General features: G+C 48.4%; 1 protein-coding gene across 2 annotated transcripts in view; it reads right to left on the bottom strand.

Annotated features, from left to right (window-relative positions):
- The window catches only part of XYLB (xylulokinase), a 57,979-nt gene extending 49,167 nt beyond the window's left edge, over positions 1-8,812 (bottom strand). For both annotated transcript variants that reach the window (XM_064277498.1, XM_064277499.1), the window contains exons 1-4: positions 8,750-8,812; positions 7,273-7,355; positions 2,209-2,278; positions 468-548 (exon numbers count right to left, since the gene is read on the bottom strand). In XM_064277498.1, coding sequence (XP_064133568.1) covers positions 468-548; positions 2,209-2,278; positions 7,273-7,355; positions 8,750-8,803 — 288 coding nt within the window. In that variant the 5' untranslated portion in view covers positions 8,804-8,812. The remainder of the gene's footprint in view (positions 1-467; positions 549-2,208; positions 2,279-7,272; positions 7,356-8,749) is intronic.
- Positions 8,813-18,400: the final 9,588 nt, after the last annotated feature.

The raw sequence follows: 18,400 nt of genomic DNA, 5'->3' as shown, positions 1-18,400 counted from the left end.
GGAAGCTCCACTGAAACCCGTTCAGTGTCACAACAACACACAAGCCTCCACCGACAGACGGGTGGTGGCCGCGCAGGAGGCACACTGGCTGGGAATTGAACCCGGGTCTCCTGCACAGAAGGTGAGAACTCTAACATAGAACCACCACTGCCCCCATTCTATCCCCTGGGTTGTTGTCAATTGCCATTGAGTCAATTCCGACTCACGGCACCCCATATGTTCCGAGAACCTCTATTTGGTTTTTTTAACCAAGTGTCCTGTTTTATATAACGCTTAATTGTAAGAATTGTCTCAGATCCTTCTGGAAGGAGCTAAGTTACTCAGCCACCAAGGTAAAACAGCTGTAGAGATTTTAACTAACAAAATGTGTGCAGCGGCTATTGGGAACGAGCATCTTCCTTCCTGGGGCGCCATCGCCTCAGCACCCACACTGTTGCCCACAAGCCATAAATGAGCCATAAACGAACCTGGCCTGCCCCCGACAAGGCGAGGATTTGAGAGAAGTCAAAGCCTGAAGACTTCATCTTCTCCAAGATGACATCCAGAGCCTGAGAAGAAAAACAGAATCCACCGTGACTACAATAAACCAGTGAGTTAGGCAAATATGCAAACCTCCAAAAGGAAACATAAGCGCCTGCCATTATACACAAGAGCTCCAGGACAGAAGATGAAGTAACTGATGACTCGGGATTTTTAGGCACTAGAATAAACTAATTAAACAAGTCGTGTCAACCAAATAAAAAGGTGAACTACGCTAAAAAACGTTTTAAAGAAGCAGAAGCATAAACCGCCAATCCTCAACTTATTCTCCAATTTAGGACTTAGGAGCACTCAGAAAAAGCAAAAAACAGGGAGGCACACATTTTGTTTTCTTTTATTTGCATTTCCAACCCACCGTATCAAGATCTATCTTGTAACAGAGACTTTCCTTAAGACCAAGGTGGGGCCCCATCAGAGCAAGGCTCCGGGGCCAACTCCCGTGTCCAGGAGTACAAGGTGGAGTGTCGGGGGGGCAGTGGGTGGAGACGGTGGCCATTTGTCCCAATCCCCCATCCACCCTCCACCATCTGGATGGCATCTTCTTTCTAGAAAGACCCCATGGGTGGGATGGGTGGTGGTGCCCAGCACAGCCCCACATTTTACCTAGGATTTCAGAGGAGGAAGTTAGAGCCTCACCTGGGCTTCTGTGTCTCCTAGAGGGTAGAGAAGCCAGTATCCCCTCCAGCTTTTGCTCACCCAGTGCCCCTACCCTATGTTTGCAGGGCTCCTTTCAGTCCTGCCTGTGGCTGGCTGCCAACTCAAGCAGCGGGTACACACAGCTGAAATAGGGACCAGTCCTGGGGGGCTGTTCAGAATTAGAAATCGCCCTGGCCCTCTAGCCCCCAACTTGCCTCCCTGTGTTAAGGCTTTGGCCTACCAAATGTCCTTGACATCATCACTGGGACCCCCCCAGACACTGACCATCGCCTGTAACCCACTACCACCACTGCCCTGTGGTCTGTGTGTCCCCTGAAGTGTATCCCTACCTGCCTGTCTGGCTGAAAACCACCTTTACCCTAACCCTCCAATATCTCAGTCAGGGTCAGGCTGACAAAAAAACAGCCCTTACTAGTTATTTTAACAGAAAGAATTTAATACAGGGAATTGGCGAAATGGGTACCGGAGGACTGAAAAAAGCTCTGGCAGATACACTAATGCTGACTTTGGCTGGCATCCAGGTTCAGGGAATCAGGCCCCTTGTTGTATACGAGGCAGCCCCTACCATGCCTGCCTGTGTGGTCCTCACCCCATGGCCCACCCAGATCTCGTTGGTCCTGGACAGGCAGGCCTGGCTTGGGATGGATCTAGCCTGATCTAGCCTGGAAGCTGACAGGCCTGGGGGCTAGGCACTAAGGGCTGTGTTTGGATGTGAGGGTGGAAGGGAGGGCACAGGGCCAGACTGCAGAGTGGTCAGGGAGGATGTGTCCTGTGGTGTTTTGCAGATGGCACTGGAGGACCTGCCAGTAACTGTCCTCTCAGCTGGGGAGTGCTGAGCGCCAGCTGAGCCTGAGCCTGCCCCAGAACCATGCAGACTCCACTCTCCCCTGAGGACCTCATCCCAACAGACACTTTCATGGGCTGCCACCTTTGGGCTTCCCAGCAAATCACCAAGCCTGCCAGGCGAGACAGGCTGGGAGACATAAGAAGGACAGGAATTCCCGTGCTTACCTGGACCCACATCAGGACGGGAGAAGTGACCGTCAGCCCATCCTTGTGGATATGCACACCACCCTGGGTCCTACAAGGAGAACAAAAAGTTGGTGGTTCGAACCCACCGAACGGGAGAAAAGACATGGCAATCTGCTCCCATAAAGATTACAGCCTACGAAATCCTATGGGACAGTTCTACTCTGTCACATGGGGCCGCTTTGAGTCAAAAAAACAACTCGACAGCACCCAACAACATAGCTCACTCTTGCCTATCTGAAGCTCTAAAATGTCACAGTCAAAAAAAAGTTAAAAAATGTAAAGCAGGCACAGAGCTACCCAGGTCCCCCGAAAGACACCAGACCCAAATACCTTCACAGAAAAATTCTACCAAACACTTAAGAACAAATACTTCCAATACTACTTAAATTGTGACAGAAACAAGGAAAACTTACCACTTATTTTTATGGAATAAACAAAGTTTATGAAGTAAACCTAAAACCAAGGAAAACCTCCCAATTCTTTTTATGAAGTAATATAAAATTGACACTCAAATCTGACAAGCACTGCACAAAAAGGATAAGCAACAAAAGAACACAAACTGGATTTTATCAAGATTAAAAACCCTTGTCTTCCAAAAGACGCCATCAGGAAAGGGAAGAGAAAACCCGCAGAATGGGAGGAGAGTTTTGAAACCATATACCCCCACTTCTCATTATCCCAGTCTATAAAGGAACCGCGGACAACGAGTCAGCGAATACAGAACGTCTACTCACAGGTGAAATACAGGCTCGGGACCCTGTGAGCCTCGGTCACGTTTTCATCAACCTATCAACCCACAACCCTGTTTTACGAGTGTTTCTGTTTAAAGACTCCTTATTTATGTATATTGTCGATTCATCAACATTGAGCTCCTGGCCAGCAGCTCTGTAACTCACGCCTGAAGGAAGCTGACCTAACACACGTATTTTCTCCACAAGGCCCATCACAGCCCTCTTGGGCCTAAGAACTCTAGGTAGCACTTCAGCAGTAGGCTTGGGGACCTCTTTAAACTGCAAAATCGTCAACAAAAAGCACAAAAACATGAAAAACATGGCGCCAAACAGACCATGAAAAGGACACTTGTTTACAGTGTGAAAGCCAAGATAAGCAGGCAGGGCGCTGTCACCTGGTTCAACTTTAGCTGGGAATGTGTGTGTCAGGGGACTCGAATTTTCTGCCGCTCTGTGCATTGATGGGGAAGCATAATCAATAATAAAATCTCCTGCCAAGCCAGACAAACTTGCCACAAAAGTCGAAGAGGAAGAAAACAATTTTACTATTGAGTAAGCATTAAACCAGGTGATGTACATCACAGGCGAGCCACCGAGGGGACAGAAAGGAATTCTATGCTTTTATATAGCCAAGCAGAGCCCTGGTGGAGCAATGGTTAAGAGCTTGGCTGCTAACAACCATAAGGTTGGCAGTTCAAATCCGCTAGCCCCTCCTTGCAAACCCTATGGGGCAGTTCTTCTCTGTCCTACAGGGTAGCGATGAGTCGGAATCAACTTGATGGCCATGGGTTTACACAGCCAAGCAAATGCAACGGATTTCACACATGCCCTCAAGACAAATGGTAACCAGTCCTTAAGAAGGAGGACTTGGCAGCACCATTTGTCCTACATAGAACCCCACTGCTGTCAAGTCAATTCCGTCTCATCACGACCCCTATAGGACAGAGCAGAACTGCCCCACAGGCACCTAAGGCACGATAAAATAAATAAAGGGATGGAGAAAGATATACCACGTTAACAGAAATCAAAAGAAGCTGGAGTAGCTATATTTATTTCAGACAAAGCAGACTTCGGAATAAGGAAAATTATCCAGAATAAAGAGGGGTGTTTCATCCTGATAAATTCACCCAAAAAACATTAAACCTGTTGCCACGGAGGCATCTGGGGTCTTAAATGCTTAGCAACCGGCCATCTAAGATGCATCAACTGGTCTCAATCCACCTGGATCAAAGGAGAATGAAGAACACCAAGGACACAAGGTAATTACAAGCCCAAGAGTCAGAAAGGGCCACATAAACCAGAGACTACGTCATCCTGAGACCAGAAGAACTAAATGGTGCCCAGATACAACCGATGACTGCCCTGACAGGGAACACAACAGAGAACCCCTGAGGGAGCGGGACAGCAGTGGGATGCAGACCCCAAATTCTCGTAAAAACACCAGACTTCATGGTCTGACTGAGACTAGAAGGACCCTGGTGGTCATGGCCCCCAGACCTTCTGTTGGCCCGGGACAGGAACCATTCCCAAAGCCAACTCTTCAGACATGGATTGGACTGGACAATGGGTTGGAGAGGGATGCTGGCGAGGAGTGAGCTTCTTGGATCAGGTGGACACTTGAGACTATGTTGGCATCTCCTGCCTGGAGGGGAGATGAGAGGGTGGAGGGGGTTAGAAGCTGGTGAAATGGACGTGAGCAGAGAGAGTGGAGGAAGGGAGCAGGCTATCTCATTAGGGGGAGAGTAATTGGGAGTGTGTAGCAAGGCGTATATAAGTTTTCGTATGAGAGACTCACTTGATTTGTAAACTTTCACTTAAAGCACAATAAAAATTAAAAACACAAAAAACCTGTTGCCACCGAGTTGACTCCAACTCACAGCAACCCCGTGTGTTACAAGGCGGAACTGCTCCCCAGGCTCTTCTTGACCGTCGTCTTCACAGGAGCCCTGGGCCGCACAAACACTTAGGCGCTCAGCTACCAGCCAAAAGGTTGGCGGTTCAAACCCACCCAGAAGGGCCTCAAAAGACAGGCCCCGTGATCTGCTTTCAAAAGGTCACAGCGTTGAAAACCATACCCCACACACATGAGATCACCCTAAGTCAGAGGCTACTTGACAGCAACTAACAACAATCTTTAGAGATGCAGATTGCCAGGCCTCCTTCCCGTGGTGCCACTGGGTGGGCTCGAACCTCCAACCTTTAGGTTAGCAGCTGACTGCAAACTGCCTGCACCACCCAGGGACCTCTTCATACTGATAAAGGCGTCAATTCTCCAAGAAGACATAAGATTTTAAAGGTGAATACATCTACAACACATCATCAAAATATTTAAGGCAAAAACTGATGGAACGGAAGGAGAAATGGACTCACCCACGGTCATAACTGGAGACATCACCCCTCACAGCTCAAGGAGCAACAAAGCAGCACCATCAATCAACTTGATCTAATCGACATTTACAGAATACTTTAACCAAAAGGTCGGCAGTTTGAATCCACCAGCCACTCCTTGAAAACCCCACAGGCAAGTTCTACTCTGTCCTGTAGGGTCACTATGAGTCGGAATCAACTCGATGGCAACAAGTTTGTTTTGTGTTTTATTCGACAACAGCACACTTTGCATTCTTCTCAAGCTCACATGGAACATTCACCAAGAAAGACCACATTCTGGTCCATAAAACACACCTTAACACATTTAAAGGCACAGAAATCACACAATGTTTTCAGACAACAATGGAAGGAAACTAGAAATTAATAACAGAAAGATAGACAATCACCAGATATTTGGAGATTAAACAACATACTTTTAACCATGGGTCACAGAAATCTCAAAGAGAAATTTAAAAATATTTTGAATGAAATGAAAATACAATGTATCAAAATTTGTGGGATGCAGCAAAAGCAGTACTTAGAGGAAAACTTATAGCATTAAATGCATGTATTAGAGAAGAAGAAAGATCTCCAATCAACGATCTAAGCTTCCACCTCAGAAAGTAGAGAACATCCACTCCTGCCACACACCCTCAATTATTCTCCCACTGTACCCAGGGGCATCTTTTCAAAGCACAAATGCAATGTGTCACACACATAGACTTCAGTGGCTATCCATGGCTTTCAGGATAAAGACAAAATCCATACTACGGCCTATATGGCCCAGCCCAGCTTCCACCTCCCTCTCAGCTCCCTAGCCACGTTCTTTGCTGACACAGAACCTTTGTACTTGCTGTCCTTCTACCTAGAATGCCCTCTCCCTTCCATCAGGTGACTGATCGTCCTCACTCAAATCTCAGCTTAAGCAATACTCTCCTAGGAATGCTCCCTAATTCCACCTCCCCCCCGCCCAAAGTATGGAGTGACTCCTTTATAATAAGCACTTGGAAAAGTGAGTTCTTTTCCTTCAGAGGCCTTCTCTGAGTTTATAACGAAATACTCTTTTGTGAGTTTCTTTGATATCAGCCTTCCTCACTGTCATGAACTGCACTGTGTCCCCAAAAAATATGTGCATCAACTTGGCTAGACCATGATTTCCAGTACTGTGTGAATGTCCACCATTCTGTCATCTGATGTGATTTTCCTATGTGTTATAAATCCTGTCCCTATATGTCTACGATGTTAATGAGATGGGATTGGTGGCAGTTACGTTAATGAGGCAGGACTCAATCCACAAGATTAGATAGTGTCTTAAGCCAGTCTGTTTTGAGACATAAAAGAGAAAAGCAAGGAGAGAGACATGTGGGGACCTCATACCACCAAGAAAGTAGTGCCAAGACAAGAGCGCATCCTTTGGACCCAGGGTCCCCGTGCTGAGAAGCTCCTAGATCGGGGAAGATTGATGACAAGGACCTTCCTCCAGAGCCAACAGAGAGAGAAAGCCTTCCCTTGGAGTTGACGCCCTGAATCTGGACTTCTAGCCTACTAGACTGTGAGAGAATAAACTTCTGTTAAAGCCAACCACTTGTGGTACTTCTGTTATAGCAGCACTGGATGACTAAGACACTCACTCAATGGGAAGTTTTTGGTTCACTATCAAATCTGCAGCACCTATCACAGTACCTGGAACAAAGTAAGTTTCAATTGACCTATGAATGAATGAAAAGAAGGAAGAAAAGAATTGGGACGGGATGGGGGAGAACACTCAGGCCTAGGAAAAGAGACTCTGAGGGCTCTACCAAGATGACCACCACTGCAGTTGTATGAACCAAGATGACAGCCCCTGCAGTTTAACAAAGCCACAACAGTGTGATCTGAGAATGCAAGAGATTAGGGGAGGACCCCAAAACTGACCGCCCGCTCCACATGCACACCACATACATACCCAAATTGTGGAAGGTCTCTGTCAAAATGCACACTGTCCTCATAGAAGACATTCAGGTCTGCACCAACAGCAACAACTTTCACCTGGAAGGCATTTTAGGAAGTGGCATGTAGTGTTTCCCCAGCTTCTACACTGGTATAAGGGGGTACTCACGTCACCAGGGGAGGCCCAGCACCCCAGGAGGAGCTCGGCCTGGAGACCTCATGCCCACAGAAGGGCCTCGTGTGGGGGGACACACCCAAAGATTTTAGTAAAATGAGGAAGCTGAGGCTAAGTGGAAACACCCCAATATCTCAAGGAAACTATACCCCAAACAGTCAACGCCCAGACTTTCTAGAGGTGGATGATCACAGATAAGCTGGTTCCTGTGCCTGGCAAGCAGGCGAAAACCCAAAACCAAAGCAAACCCATTGCTCTGTCAATTCTGACACACAGAGACCCTACAGGGCAGAGTAGAATGGCCCCATAGGGCTTCCAAGCCTGGAATCTTTACGGAGGCAGGCTGCCACATCTTTCTATCAAAGAGCGGCTGGTGGGTTCCATCCGCACACCTTTTGGCTAGCAACTGAACTCTTAACCACCACACCACCACCAGGGCCCCTTAAGCAGGCCCAAGAGAGTCCTAAAAGGGAAAGAATGGGAGGCAGGGCTTGGAGTCGTCTTTGGGGGTCCACACCTGCGGTGGTCTGTGGGACCAGGCCAGGCCTGTGAGCTATTTCTACAGACCACAATCACATGATGTTTCAGTGTGGCGAGTGGACGGCCAAGCTCAGGAGTACGACTCCTTTCCTGGGCAAATGGGGAAAGTGAGGTCTAGCAAAGCAAACCAGTTCGTCGAGGGAACTGCAGAACGTTCAGGTCCCGGACTGGCCAAAGGCTGCCTCTCATAACTAACTCATTTGAGGACAGAGGTTTGAACGCAACTTATGTTTACTCCTCAAGTACTTTTCAAAAAAAGGAGCCATTCTAGCCCACCACGTTTTGATTCTGCTCCCCTGTCTCTGGGGTCTTGGGAGCAGCACCGCCCGCCCTTGGGCCAGAAGTCCTCGGCCCGCTGACCCTGGCACGCTGGGGCCAACCGAGGGCTGTCACATGGAGAGGCAAAGTCCATTTGTGCGTTGTGTCCGCTGCACTTTAAAAAAAAAAAAAACAAAGTTTCTAGGGTGATCTGGTTCCAGGTCACTGGGTGCGGCACGTGTGCGCTCTCCCCGCCCATCTGCTCTCCAGCCTCACTGCAGCAGCGCCCCTCGGGGCCCACCCACCACGGCGCGCGAGCCCGGGGGCTCCCCGCGCCCCTCTGGGCACCTCCCCACCACGTGCCCGGGGACCCAACGGGGGCGCCCGGCGTTTCCGGGGGCCGGCGTCTGCACCCCGGGCGGCACCGGCAGGCACCCCGGGGGTGCGCGCGCCCGGCTCGGCCCAGCCCGCCCGGGGTCGCGGAGAGGCCCACCCGCCGGCCGAGCCCCCGTGACCGGACCTGCTGCGTGCTGAAGTCCCAGCCCAGGCAGCAGCGGCGCGCCGGCCCAGCCATGGCTGCAGCGCGTCCGGCCCGCGCCCGCCGCCGTCGCTCCCGGGCCTGAGTGTCGCCCCAGCGCCCCGACGCGCCCCAGCGCCCCGCGGCGCCGCGCCCGCCCCTCGTCCCGCCCGCTGGACCCTGCACCCGGGTCACGAGGCCGGGCCTGCGCTCTGGCGCCGTCTGCCGGGCACATGGGCGCAGCCGCCGCCGGCTGCAAAGCTGGGGCTCTGCACCCGTGAACTGGGGCGCCCCCTGCAAGGCCGGGGCTCTGCCCCCGTGAACTGGGGCGCCCCCTGCAAGGCCGGGGCTCTGCACCCGTGAACTGGGGCGCCCCCTGCAAGGCCGGGGCTCTGCCCCCGTGAACTGGGGCGCCCCCTGCAAGGCCGGGGCTCTGCACCCGTGAACTGGGGCGCCCCCTGCAAGGCCGGGGCTCTGCACCCGTGAACTGGGGCGCCCCCTGCAAGGCCGGGGCTCTGCACCCGTGAACTGGGGTGCCCCCGGCGCAGCCGCTTGTCCCCCAAGCCACCCCTCACCTCCCCACCCTGCAATCTGCGGTTGGTTTCCCGGGAGGACGCCTGGGCCAGAGGCTTCACCTTTACCCTGGGCTTGTCCCTGCCTGTCCCTCTGGTGCCCCTGGGCCTGGACACACCCAAGTTGCCTCTTGAGTACTGGAGCAGCTGCCCACCCATAGCGTGACTCGGGGCTCAGGGAGAATGCGGCCTGGAGTTGGAGGTGTTGGGCTCTGACAGGCCCTGTCTTCACCCGGGGTGTCTGAATCAGGGCTTTGAATTGGTTTGGTTCGACCCCCTGCTGAGAATTTGCGTTTACACCCCTAGATACACTGAATCAGAATCTACATTTTAACGTTGAAAGGCAACAGGAGCGGCTTAGATTGTGCAGAAGGGCTCTGGAGAGCCCCGGAGGGAACTGTGCCAGGTTAGCAAAGACGCAGGTGAGGGGGCGGTGGGTGCACCCCATTAGAGGAGCTCTTCTGGGAGACGGGGTCGGCAGGGTCAAATGCTGCATAGAAACCCCGCCACCGGTTCAGCGGTGAAGAGCGGGGTCAGAATGCCGAGCCGCATAGGCCTTACTTTGTTCAGTGCTGTTTTTATTCACCACTGGTTTTAAGATTTATTCATAGTGTTATCCGTGTATTTAATTATGTGATTCCCAAACTGTGCCAGGGTGTTTTGGGAAGCTGCAGTGAACTCATAGGAGTGGCAGGGATGAGCAAGGTGAAAGAAGAAAGGGTGGCAGTGTCCAGTCTGATTCCAAGATCTGAGGAGTTTGTGCAGTGCCCAACAGGCGCACACATCCTTTTAGGAACTGATCCTGGTTATTTAAGAATGAAATTAAATATGATTTTCTCTTTTGATTTATGTGTGTTTTTTTTTTAGGACATACATATGGATGAAGCCATATACATACTACTTAACAAACACAACAGTTGGACACTTCTTTTGCCCTAGGAGCACCGCAAGGGGCAGTAATGGTTTAGTGGTAGAATTCTCCCCTTCCGGGAAGGAGACCCAGGTTTGATTCCCGGGCAGTACACCTCATGCGCAGCCACCACCTGTCCGTCAGTGGAAGCTTTGGTGTTGCTGTAACGCTGAACAGGTTTCAGGAGAGCTTCCAGACTAAGACGAGGAAGAAGGGGCTGGTGATCTGCTCCCAAATCAGCCAGTGAGAGCCCTGTGGACCACAGTGACCTGATCCAGGACCCATCAAGGTGACAGTGCAGGACCAGGCAGCGTTGTGTTCCCCTTGCATGGGGCCACCGTGAGTTGGGGGCCGACTGAGTGGCAACTAACAGCGACAACAGGAGCAGCATAAAAGCTGGGACAGTAGGGGTGCTGTACAATGAGAAGGCTGGGAAACCTGTGATCCGGTTTGCTGCCTCTAGCTGCTCCGTCACGTCCGCTAGTGTGCAGACACCGCAGTGTACTCTCTGGCCTACCAGGGGGTGACGGTTAGGTGTACTCCAGTTCCCCACTAATACCGACACCTTCGTGGAACGTCCTCATCCGCGGCCCTGTGTGAGAACATGTCTCTGGGCTTTATATCCGGGACTGATACTGTGTGGGCATAACTAACTGGACTGAAGAGAGCTCGACTGCTTTTGAGGATGGCTGCGTCAGCCTTTGCTCCCACCTGCAGTGCACCAGGGTGCGTCTCCCTACATCCTATAGGGCTTAGCATTCTCCGTCTCTCTGAGTCCCAGGTGCTGCAACGGTTAACATGCTCAGCTGCTAACCAAGCGGTTGGCAGTTCGAGTCCACCCAGCAGAGCCTTGGAAAAAAGGTCTGGCCATCTGCTTCCAACAAATCAGCCATTAAAAACCCCGTGGAGCACAGTTCTACCCTGAGACGCATGGGGTCACGAGTCAGTCCTATGGCAACTGGCAAACGGGAGGAGCGATTTCTCACTGTCGTTCCAATTCGCATTTTTCCCATTGCTGATGACACTCAATAACCATATACCCTTTGCTCATTTGCCAGTTGGATATTTTTGCCTTTTTTTTGTGTGTGTGTGGATTTGTGGAAGTTTCTCACATTTCAAGATACAAGTCCCCTGTTTGTTTGAGATATTTCAAACATCTTCTTCCAATACGTCATTAGTCGCCTAGCTTTTTCCGTCTTGCCCTTTGTTGCCTGGAAATCTCTAATCTGAATATAATAAAATCCATCAAATTTTCACATTGTCCGTGCTATTTCGTCTTGTTTAGGAAGTCCTTCCCCACCCCCGGGTCACAAAAGCATTATCCTACATTTTCTACAAAGATGTTAGCGTATATTCTCTTCTATTAGCAAGGTTTTTGATTTTTTAATCATTAATTTTTGTTTGACTCTGTTTTTTCAGCTGAATAAATTACATAACACACAGACATCAGCAAAATCTAATCCATTGGAAGGCAAACACAAGATGCTTCTTTTTAGAAAAAGAAAAAACAAACTTTCCATTTGGTAATAATAATAATGAAAACTCATTATAAAACAGCAGAACTGAGACAGATACAAATTGGGCTCTCTGGTCTCACTCAGCACCAGCGTCTCTCTTCCTTCTTTGACGTTCTCAGCCACCTGCAACATGGCTTTTCTCAAAAAAAAAAAAAAATCCTGAAGAAAATATGCTTTCTTCAGAAAGATGCCTTCTCTTAAATTCCAGTATGTTTTAACTTCTTAATGTAAAAATACCAGTCCGGTCGACGCTTTTATCCCACCCAGCCGAAACCTGTATTCCTGAATGTTGATGACTGCTGAAACCAGGCAGGCTTATATAGTTTTTTCTAAACAAGTAGTTTTAAAAGGGAAAAGTTGGGAGTGTATCAGTAGCTTTAATTACGGTGTCTTTTACTTCCAAGATAAAGGCAAGAAATCACTGAATCAAACATAATCAGAAATTAGGGAATGAAATGGACAAATCAGTTACCCAGATTCACAGATTTATTGAATCTATCTGAAATTTTATAATGAATACACACACAGAAGATTTCATTTTGAAACATGTTGGAAATTATTCTGTCTGTCGTATCTCAGAAATAGTAAAAATCTATAATTCTTTGTAAGATCATTGGGAAGCTGTAATTTAAAGACTAGTGTTGAACTACGGTCCCTAGCAGGGCAAACAAGATTTGTTTGTCCACGTTCGAGGGTCGGGTAGAACTTGCCTCCAGCTAAATAAGTAACTTAGCTGAGGTGAAGACATTTTTTTAAGCTGATTTTATTTTTATATCTGGAGAAAAGTGTGACAGACTTTGCCGTTTAAGCAAACCGGTTCTGAAGAGCTCAAAGGAGAAGGTACCTACTGCCACTGAGTGTGAATATACCTGCTGTCTAGGTGTTTGTCCTCGTCCGAGAAACTGATTGGGTTTGTTGTTGTTGTCGTCGTTAGGTGCCGTCGAGTTGGTTCATGGAGCCGGTTCCGACTCACAGCGACCCGATGTACAACAGCACGAAACACTGCCCGCTTTAGGAAAATTGAATGTTGTTTGTGCAAATTGTCAACGTTCCTGGTTTTACCGCATTCACCCTGGGGCCCTGCCCTTCCCGGCCCCAGGAGGAGCAGCTGAGCAGGTAATGAAGCTGAATATTCCTGTACACCTGGAAGAAAGGCCTGAAGAGATACAGGCCAAGTTCTCAACAGCAAGCATCCCTGGGAGTGGGATTTAGAAGCCGATGGTGAAGGAATGACAAGTGCATTTTTATTTACTCTTTATTGCTGAACTTTTAACCTTTGGACTAAAAGAATAAAGAGAAACAGCCCAAAACAATAGCATTAATTGGGGCAGAGGGGAATCTCAGACTGCTTAGAGCTTTTGACTGATTCTCTTAAATAATCTGAGGGTCGAAAAGAAGGTAAAAATACAACACACTGTTTAGAAAGCTGGAAAATAAAAGTTCTTATCAGAACCTTTGGAATGTACACAGAGGTGAATGGGTATCCTGGAATGCGTTCACTAAATAAAAAGATAATAGTGAGGGTGAAATAACTAACCCCGGACACAACGCAGGGAAGTTTTGAGAAAGAAAAAGGCAGCGTCGGCAGGAAGGCCGGAAGAAGGCAAAAAAGGACAAAAGTCATGAGAAAACAGCAAAAAGCACAAAAATGATCAGTAATTTCAAGAACTGGTCTTAGAATCCAGAGAAAAACGCAAACCTCTTGAAAAACAAAATCAGAAATTAAAAAATAATGAAAGCACGATATTGAACTCTGCCTCAGCCCAGCCTCTGCAGCCCTCAGGCCCGCTCACAGGTGTGTCTGTAGAGGGGACATGCTGGGTTCCTGTTTGGCTGCAGAATCAAGTCCAAAGCAACGGTGACCTCAGGCTTCCAGGACACGGCTCACCAGGCCCTACCAAGGCCCCAGACAGTGGGGCAGCACCCTGAGGTTACGCCGACTCTCCAGGAGTGAGCCTGGGTCCAGCGTGTGAGGATTCACGTTCACCTCTTCATCCAGGACAGGCTTTAAAGCGCTCAGAGGAGGAACTTCATGATGGCGCCCGTGGAAATACGGCTCTTTGCCCTCTCCTCCAATGGCCTTTGCCTCATTCCCACTTTAGCTCTTAGACCTCTGAATCCTAACCCTCTCTGCCCCACGTGTTCTCTGCCTCCCACCCTCCCACTCCTACTAAGTTCTAAAACCTCATCCAGACCTATCTACCTTACCCTTCACCCCACTCACTCTCTTTTGGCTCCATTTATTCTGCTAACTTGCCCATCACTTTACCCACTGTCTGGACCTTACACTCAATTCTTGGCATCTTATACCCAGTGGAGGAGCCTCAACCCTGGATTAACCCAGCTGGGCTTCCCTCTCTAGGAGCCGGGGCTGCTGGGTAATGCTGAAGAAAATTGTACGTTCTTGGCCTCCAGCATCATCTGGGCCTTGGGGCAGCTCCGGAAGTCTTCTGTGAGGTCCTGGTCAGCTTCTCCCATCCCCCACAGCACCTCTTTCAAGCCTTCACCACCAGCCTCAACCCTACTCAACTCTGCAAGCCTTCACCACCAGCCTCAACCCTACTCAACTCTGCAAGCCTTCACCACCAGCCTCAACCCTACTCAACTCTGTAAGCCTTCAACACCAGCCTCAACCCTACTCAACTCTGTAAGCCTTCACCACCAGCCTCAACCCTACTCAACTCTGTAAGCCTTCACCACCAGCCTCAACCCTACCAAACTCTGCAAGCCTTCGCCACCAGCCTCAACCCTACTCAACTCTGCAAGCCTTCACCACCAGCCTCAAACCTACTCAACTCTGTAAGCCTTCACCACCAGCCTCAACCCTACTCAACTCTGTAAGCCTTCACCACCAGCCTCAACCCTACCAAACTCTGCAAGCCTTCACCACCAGCCTCAACCCTACCAAACTCTGCAAGCCTTCACCACCAGCCTCAACCCTACCAAACTCTGCAAGCCTTCACCACCAGCCTCAACCCTACTCTGCCCCACCAGGCTCAGCAGGAGAATTGCTTCTTCTCAGGAAAAAATGGAGGCCATCAAATTCCCCACATCCTCCCGACAAACCTATGGGCATCAATACTCAACCACGGTTAGGAAACCTAAAAGAAAATTTAATACAATTCCTTGATAGTATCAAGTCAGTATTGACATTTCAATTGTCTCTTAACCGCTGTAAATGCTTGTGTGAATCTAGATCCAAAAATGTCCACAAATTTGATTGGCGGATATGGCTTTTAAAAAAGCAAACCAAACCAAATGCATTGCCATAGAGTGGATTCCAACTCCTAGCAATCCTATACCACAGAGTAGAACTGCCCCATAGGGTTTCCAAGGCGCGGCTGGTGGGTTCGAACTGCTGACCTTTTGGTTAGCAGCTGAGCTCTTAACCACTGCACCACATGTCTTTTAAAACCCTCTTAATCGATAGGGTCTCCTTCCATCTTTTTTTTCCCCTGCAGTTTATTTGTTGAGAAAAATGGGTTGTTTGTTCTGTAGAGTTTCTCGGAGTATGGATTTTGCTGATTGTGCCCCGGTGCGTAGTTTAACATGCTCCACTGTTCCTGTCTTTCCCATTAATTGATAATTTTATATCTAGAGGTCTGATCAGATACAGGTTTGATTCTTTTTTTTTTTGGCAAGACCACTTCATGGTGGTTGTCTTCAGGTTTGTTTTTGAAAGATCACTCTGGCTGCTGAGTGGAAAGTGAATTAAAGAGAGAAGGAGAGAATGGAGGCAGCGATAAAAGCCATGAAGGTGTCACAGATGAGGGGTGATGGTGTCCTGAACCAGGGAGGTGGCAACGAAAATGGAAGAATAGGTCAGATGCAAAAGATATCCTGGAAGAATCAGCAGGCCTTGGAGACAGAATGTGGGAACACAAGGGTCTTCATTTTGTGCCTTGAAATTTGGGGACCTCTTCTCACACTCCATGGAGACCTGGTGGTAGAGTGGTTAAGAGCTCGGCTGCTAACCAAAAGGCTGGCAGTTCGAATCCACCAGCCGCTCCTTGGAAACACTCTGGGGTAGTTCTACCCTGCCCTATAAGGTCATTATGAGTCGGAATCCATTCGATGGGTTTGGTTTCCTCACACTCTATGCCCCTCCTGAAGCTCTCTGGTAAAAACACTGTACGAGGCTGGATATATGAATGGACAATGGCCAGACCACCTGTGACAACAGGACTCTGTCCCACTGTCTGCAGCAACCAGTCCCTGAACCCAAACCACAACCTCTGCGATCAGCCCAGGACGGTCAGGGCTTGGTCAGTGACTGCCAGCTTCCCTGGTTTTTGCTTCTGCTTCCAGCTCAGGGCCAACCAGAGAAAGCCAAATATGCTCCCTAAATCAATTACACAGGACACCCTGCTCCTAGTTAGCCCACCTCCAGCTTGCCCGTGCCAACAACCTCCGACCAGGGCACAGCGGAGATCAGCTGCCGTCCAGTCGGCTCCGACTCGTGGGACCCCAGGTAGTCTTCCCCTCTTCCCACCATAAAGCTTCCCGCTCCCCTGCCTGCCTTTGTGTCTCTGCCAAATGCAGGTCCTGGTGACCGACTTCAGGCCCTGAATAAATAGCCTTTACTTCTTCTCATTTGGGTGGTCTGCATGTTTATTTTCAAAACTGCTTGGCATTGTCGTCTGGTGTAAAGCCAGCTCCTTAGCCCAGGTATTAATTTGGACCTGGACATGGAAAGAGTCTTGCCTCCTTGGCTAACACATTCCAAAGAACTACACGAGTGGTGAGAATTTGGGCTGAAAACCTGCTTGAAGACCGATGTATAGTTATGATTGCTAAAGAGATATTTTATTCTTCTACCCAGTGCCGAAGCCAAGTTAAGGTAAGCTGCTTTGATCCCACCTTCTGCCTGGGAAGGTTTACCTGTTTATTCATCCTCACACCTAGGCCAGACGTCTTGGAGTCCCAGATGTATACATACAGAGGTCTCTTACTGGGTCTTTATTGTGGGAAAACCCTAGATGAGTTCTTAACCTTTTCTCTGGTGTGGACCCCTCTTTTGAGAAGGATGTTGATAAATGCATAAAATACAATATTTAGGATTATAAGGAAATCAATTATATTGAAATGCAGTTATAAAGATATTAAAAACCAAATTATGGTATAATAATATATGAATTTCCTTATTAACACATCCACCAACAAGATCTAGGGAGCATCTAATTCGCATAATTTGGAAGTAGTAATAAGCACAAACGATGCTTCAAGGTAGCTGCAGTCACGGAGACGATCGATACCCGCCGTTTCAGCGGGTGATTGAGTTACGGGTCTTGCTAGAACTGCTGCGGGGTGTTGCCCGCGTTTATAATTAAAGAACATGTTAAAAGCCATTTAAATGTTAGTGAAAATAAAGATGTAGTTTTTCCCACCCAAGTTTACGGACCTCCTGAATCCTATCCACATACCGTTTGGGAGGTCCACGGACACCAGGCTAAGTCCTGCCGTCATAGACTGTCTCCCGCCTCTGTGCTCTGCTCAGCCATCCAGGCGGAAGCGCAAGGTCATCGAGATGTTGCAGAAATCCTCGAGGTACAAGCTGACTTTGAAGCTCTCTTACCACCCCCGTTCTTTCTTTCGCTTTGTTTTGGGCTTCTGAGGGTTCTTTGCTTTTATGCCAGCTCAGCAATGTATTCACAATCTATTTTTCAAATATTTTCTTGGAGATTTTAGTGGTTTTAACTGGGGAGGTCATGCAGTGTATCTTCTCTGCTAAAGTCCTTCATTAAGGCAGATTAGCATTAAAAATAGAGAAAAGTCAAAAACAGCCTTAATACCACCGGTAGAGGTCACTAGTTTTCACACCAAGTAATCAATACAATGTGTGACAAAGCCCTGTATTTAATTACGTGAAAAGATGCCCAGGACACACTGTTGGGAGAGGTAAGCAGCTGATAGACTCTCAGGGGCAACGTGTGCCAGCAACGTGAGATTTAGGCATTTGTTGACACGTGAAGATGTCCAAAAGGTCGCACATTAAAAATGTGAACGGGGTTTCCACTGGGTAGAGAGTTTGAAGAAATTTTTTTTTTTTTAACTTTCTTATTTGTATTTTTCTGTAATGTTGACGTTAAAAAAAAAAAAAGGTGTATCATGTTTACAAAGACATTTAAGGCTGTTCCCAAAGGGAGGAGCCCTGGTGGCGAAGCGGTTAAGTGCTCGGCTGCTCACCGAAAAATAAATTTAAAGGAAAGTTCTACTGTCTAGCTAAGAAATGTATAAACCAAACCTACACAATATTTTCCAGAAAATAGTTCTGAACTAATTTATGAGGGTTTTATCATTGATAAGCCTTGATTTAAATTAAAAAAAAAAAAATCCAAGCCAAGTCGATTCTGACTCATGGTGATCCAACGTGTTACAAGGTAGAACTGCTCCACAGGGTTTTCTTGACTGAAATCTTTATGGAAGCAGATAGTCAAGCCTCTGTTCCGTGGTGCTGCTGGGTGAATTCGAATCACCAACCTTTAGGTTAGATTAGTCCAGTGCAAAACATTTGCACCACCCAGGGACGTTTTATTATTATAATTGAAGTTAGGACAGCTGTAAAAAAGACGTAGATCAAGGCCATTCATGAACATTGCTGTAAAAATCCTAAGCAGCATACCACAAACCAAATCCAGCAAAATAAAAAAAAAAA

This window comes from Loxodonta africana, chromosome 27 (genome assembly GCF_030014295.1).
Source record: "Loxodonta africana isolate mLoxAfr1 chromosome 27, mLoxAfr1.hap2, whole genome shotgun sequence".
In the NCBI taxonomy this organism is placed as follows: Eukaryota; Metazoa; Chordata; class Mammalia; order Proboscidea; family Elephantidae; genus Loxodonta; species Loxodonta africana.
Note: the sequence above shows the minus strand (reverse complement) of the source record. Positions and strands in the feature narration are given on the sequence as shown.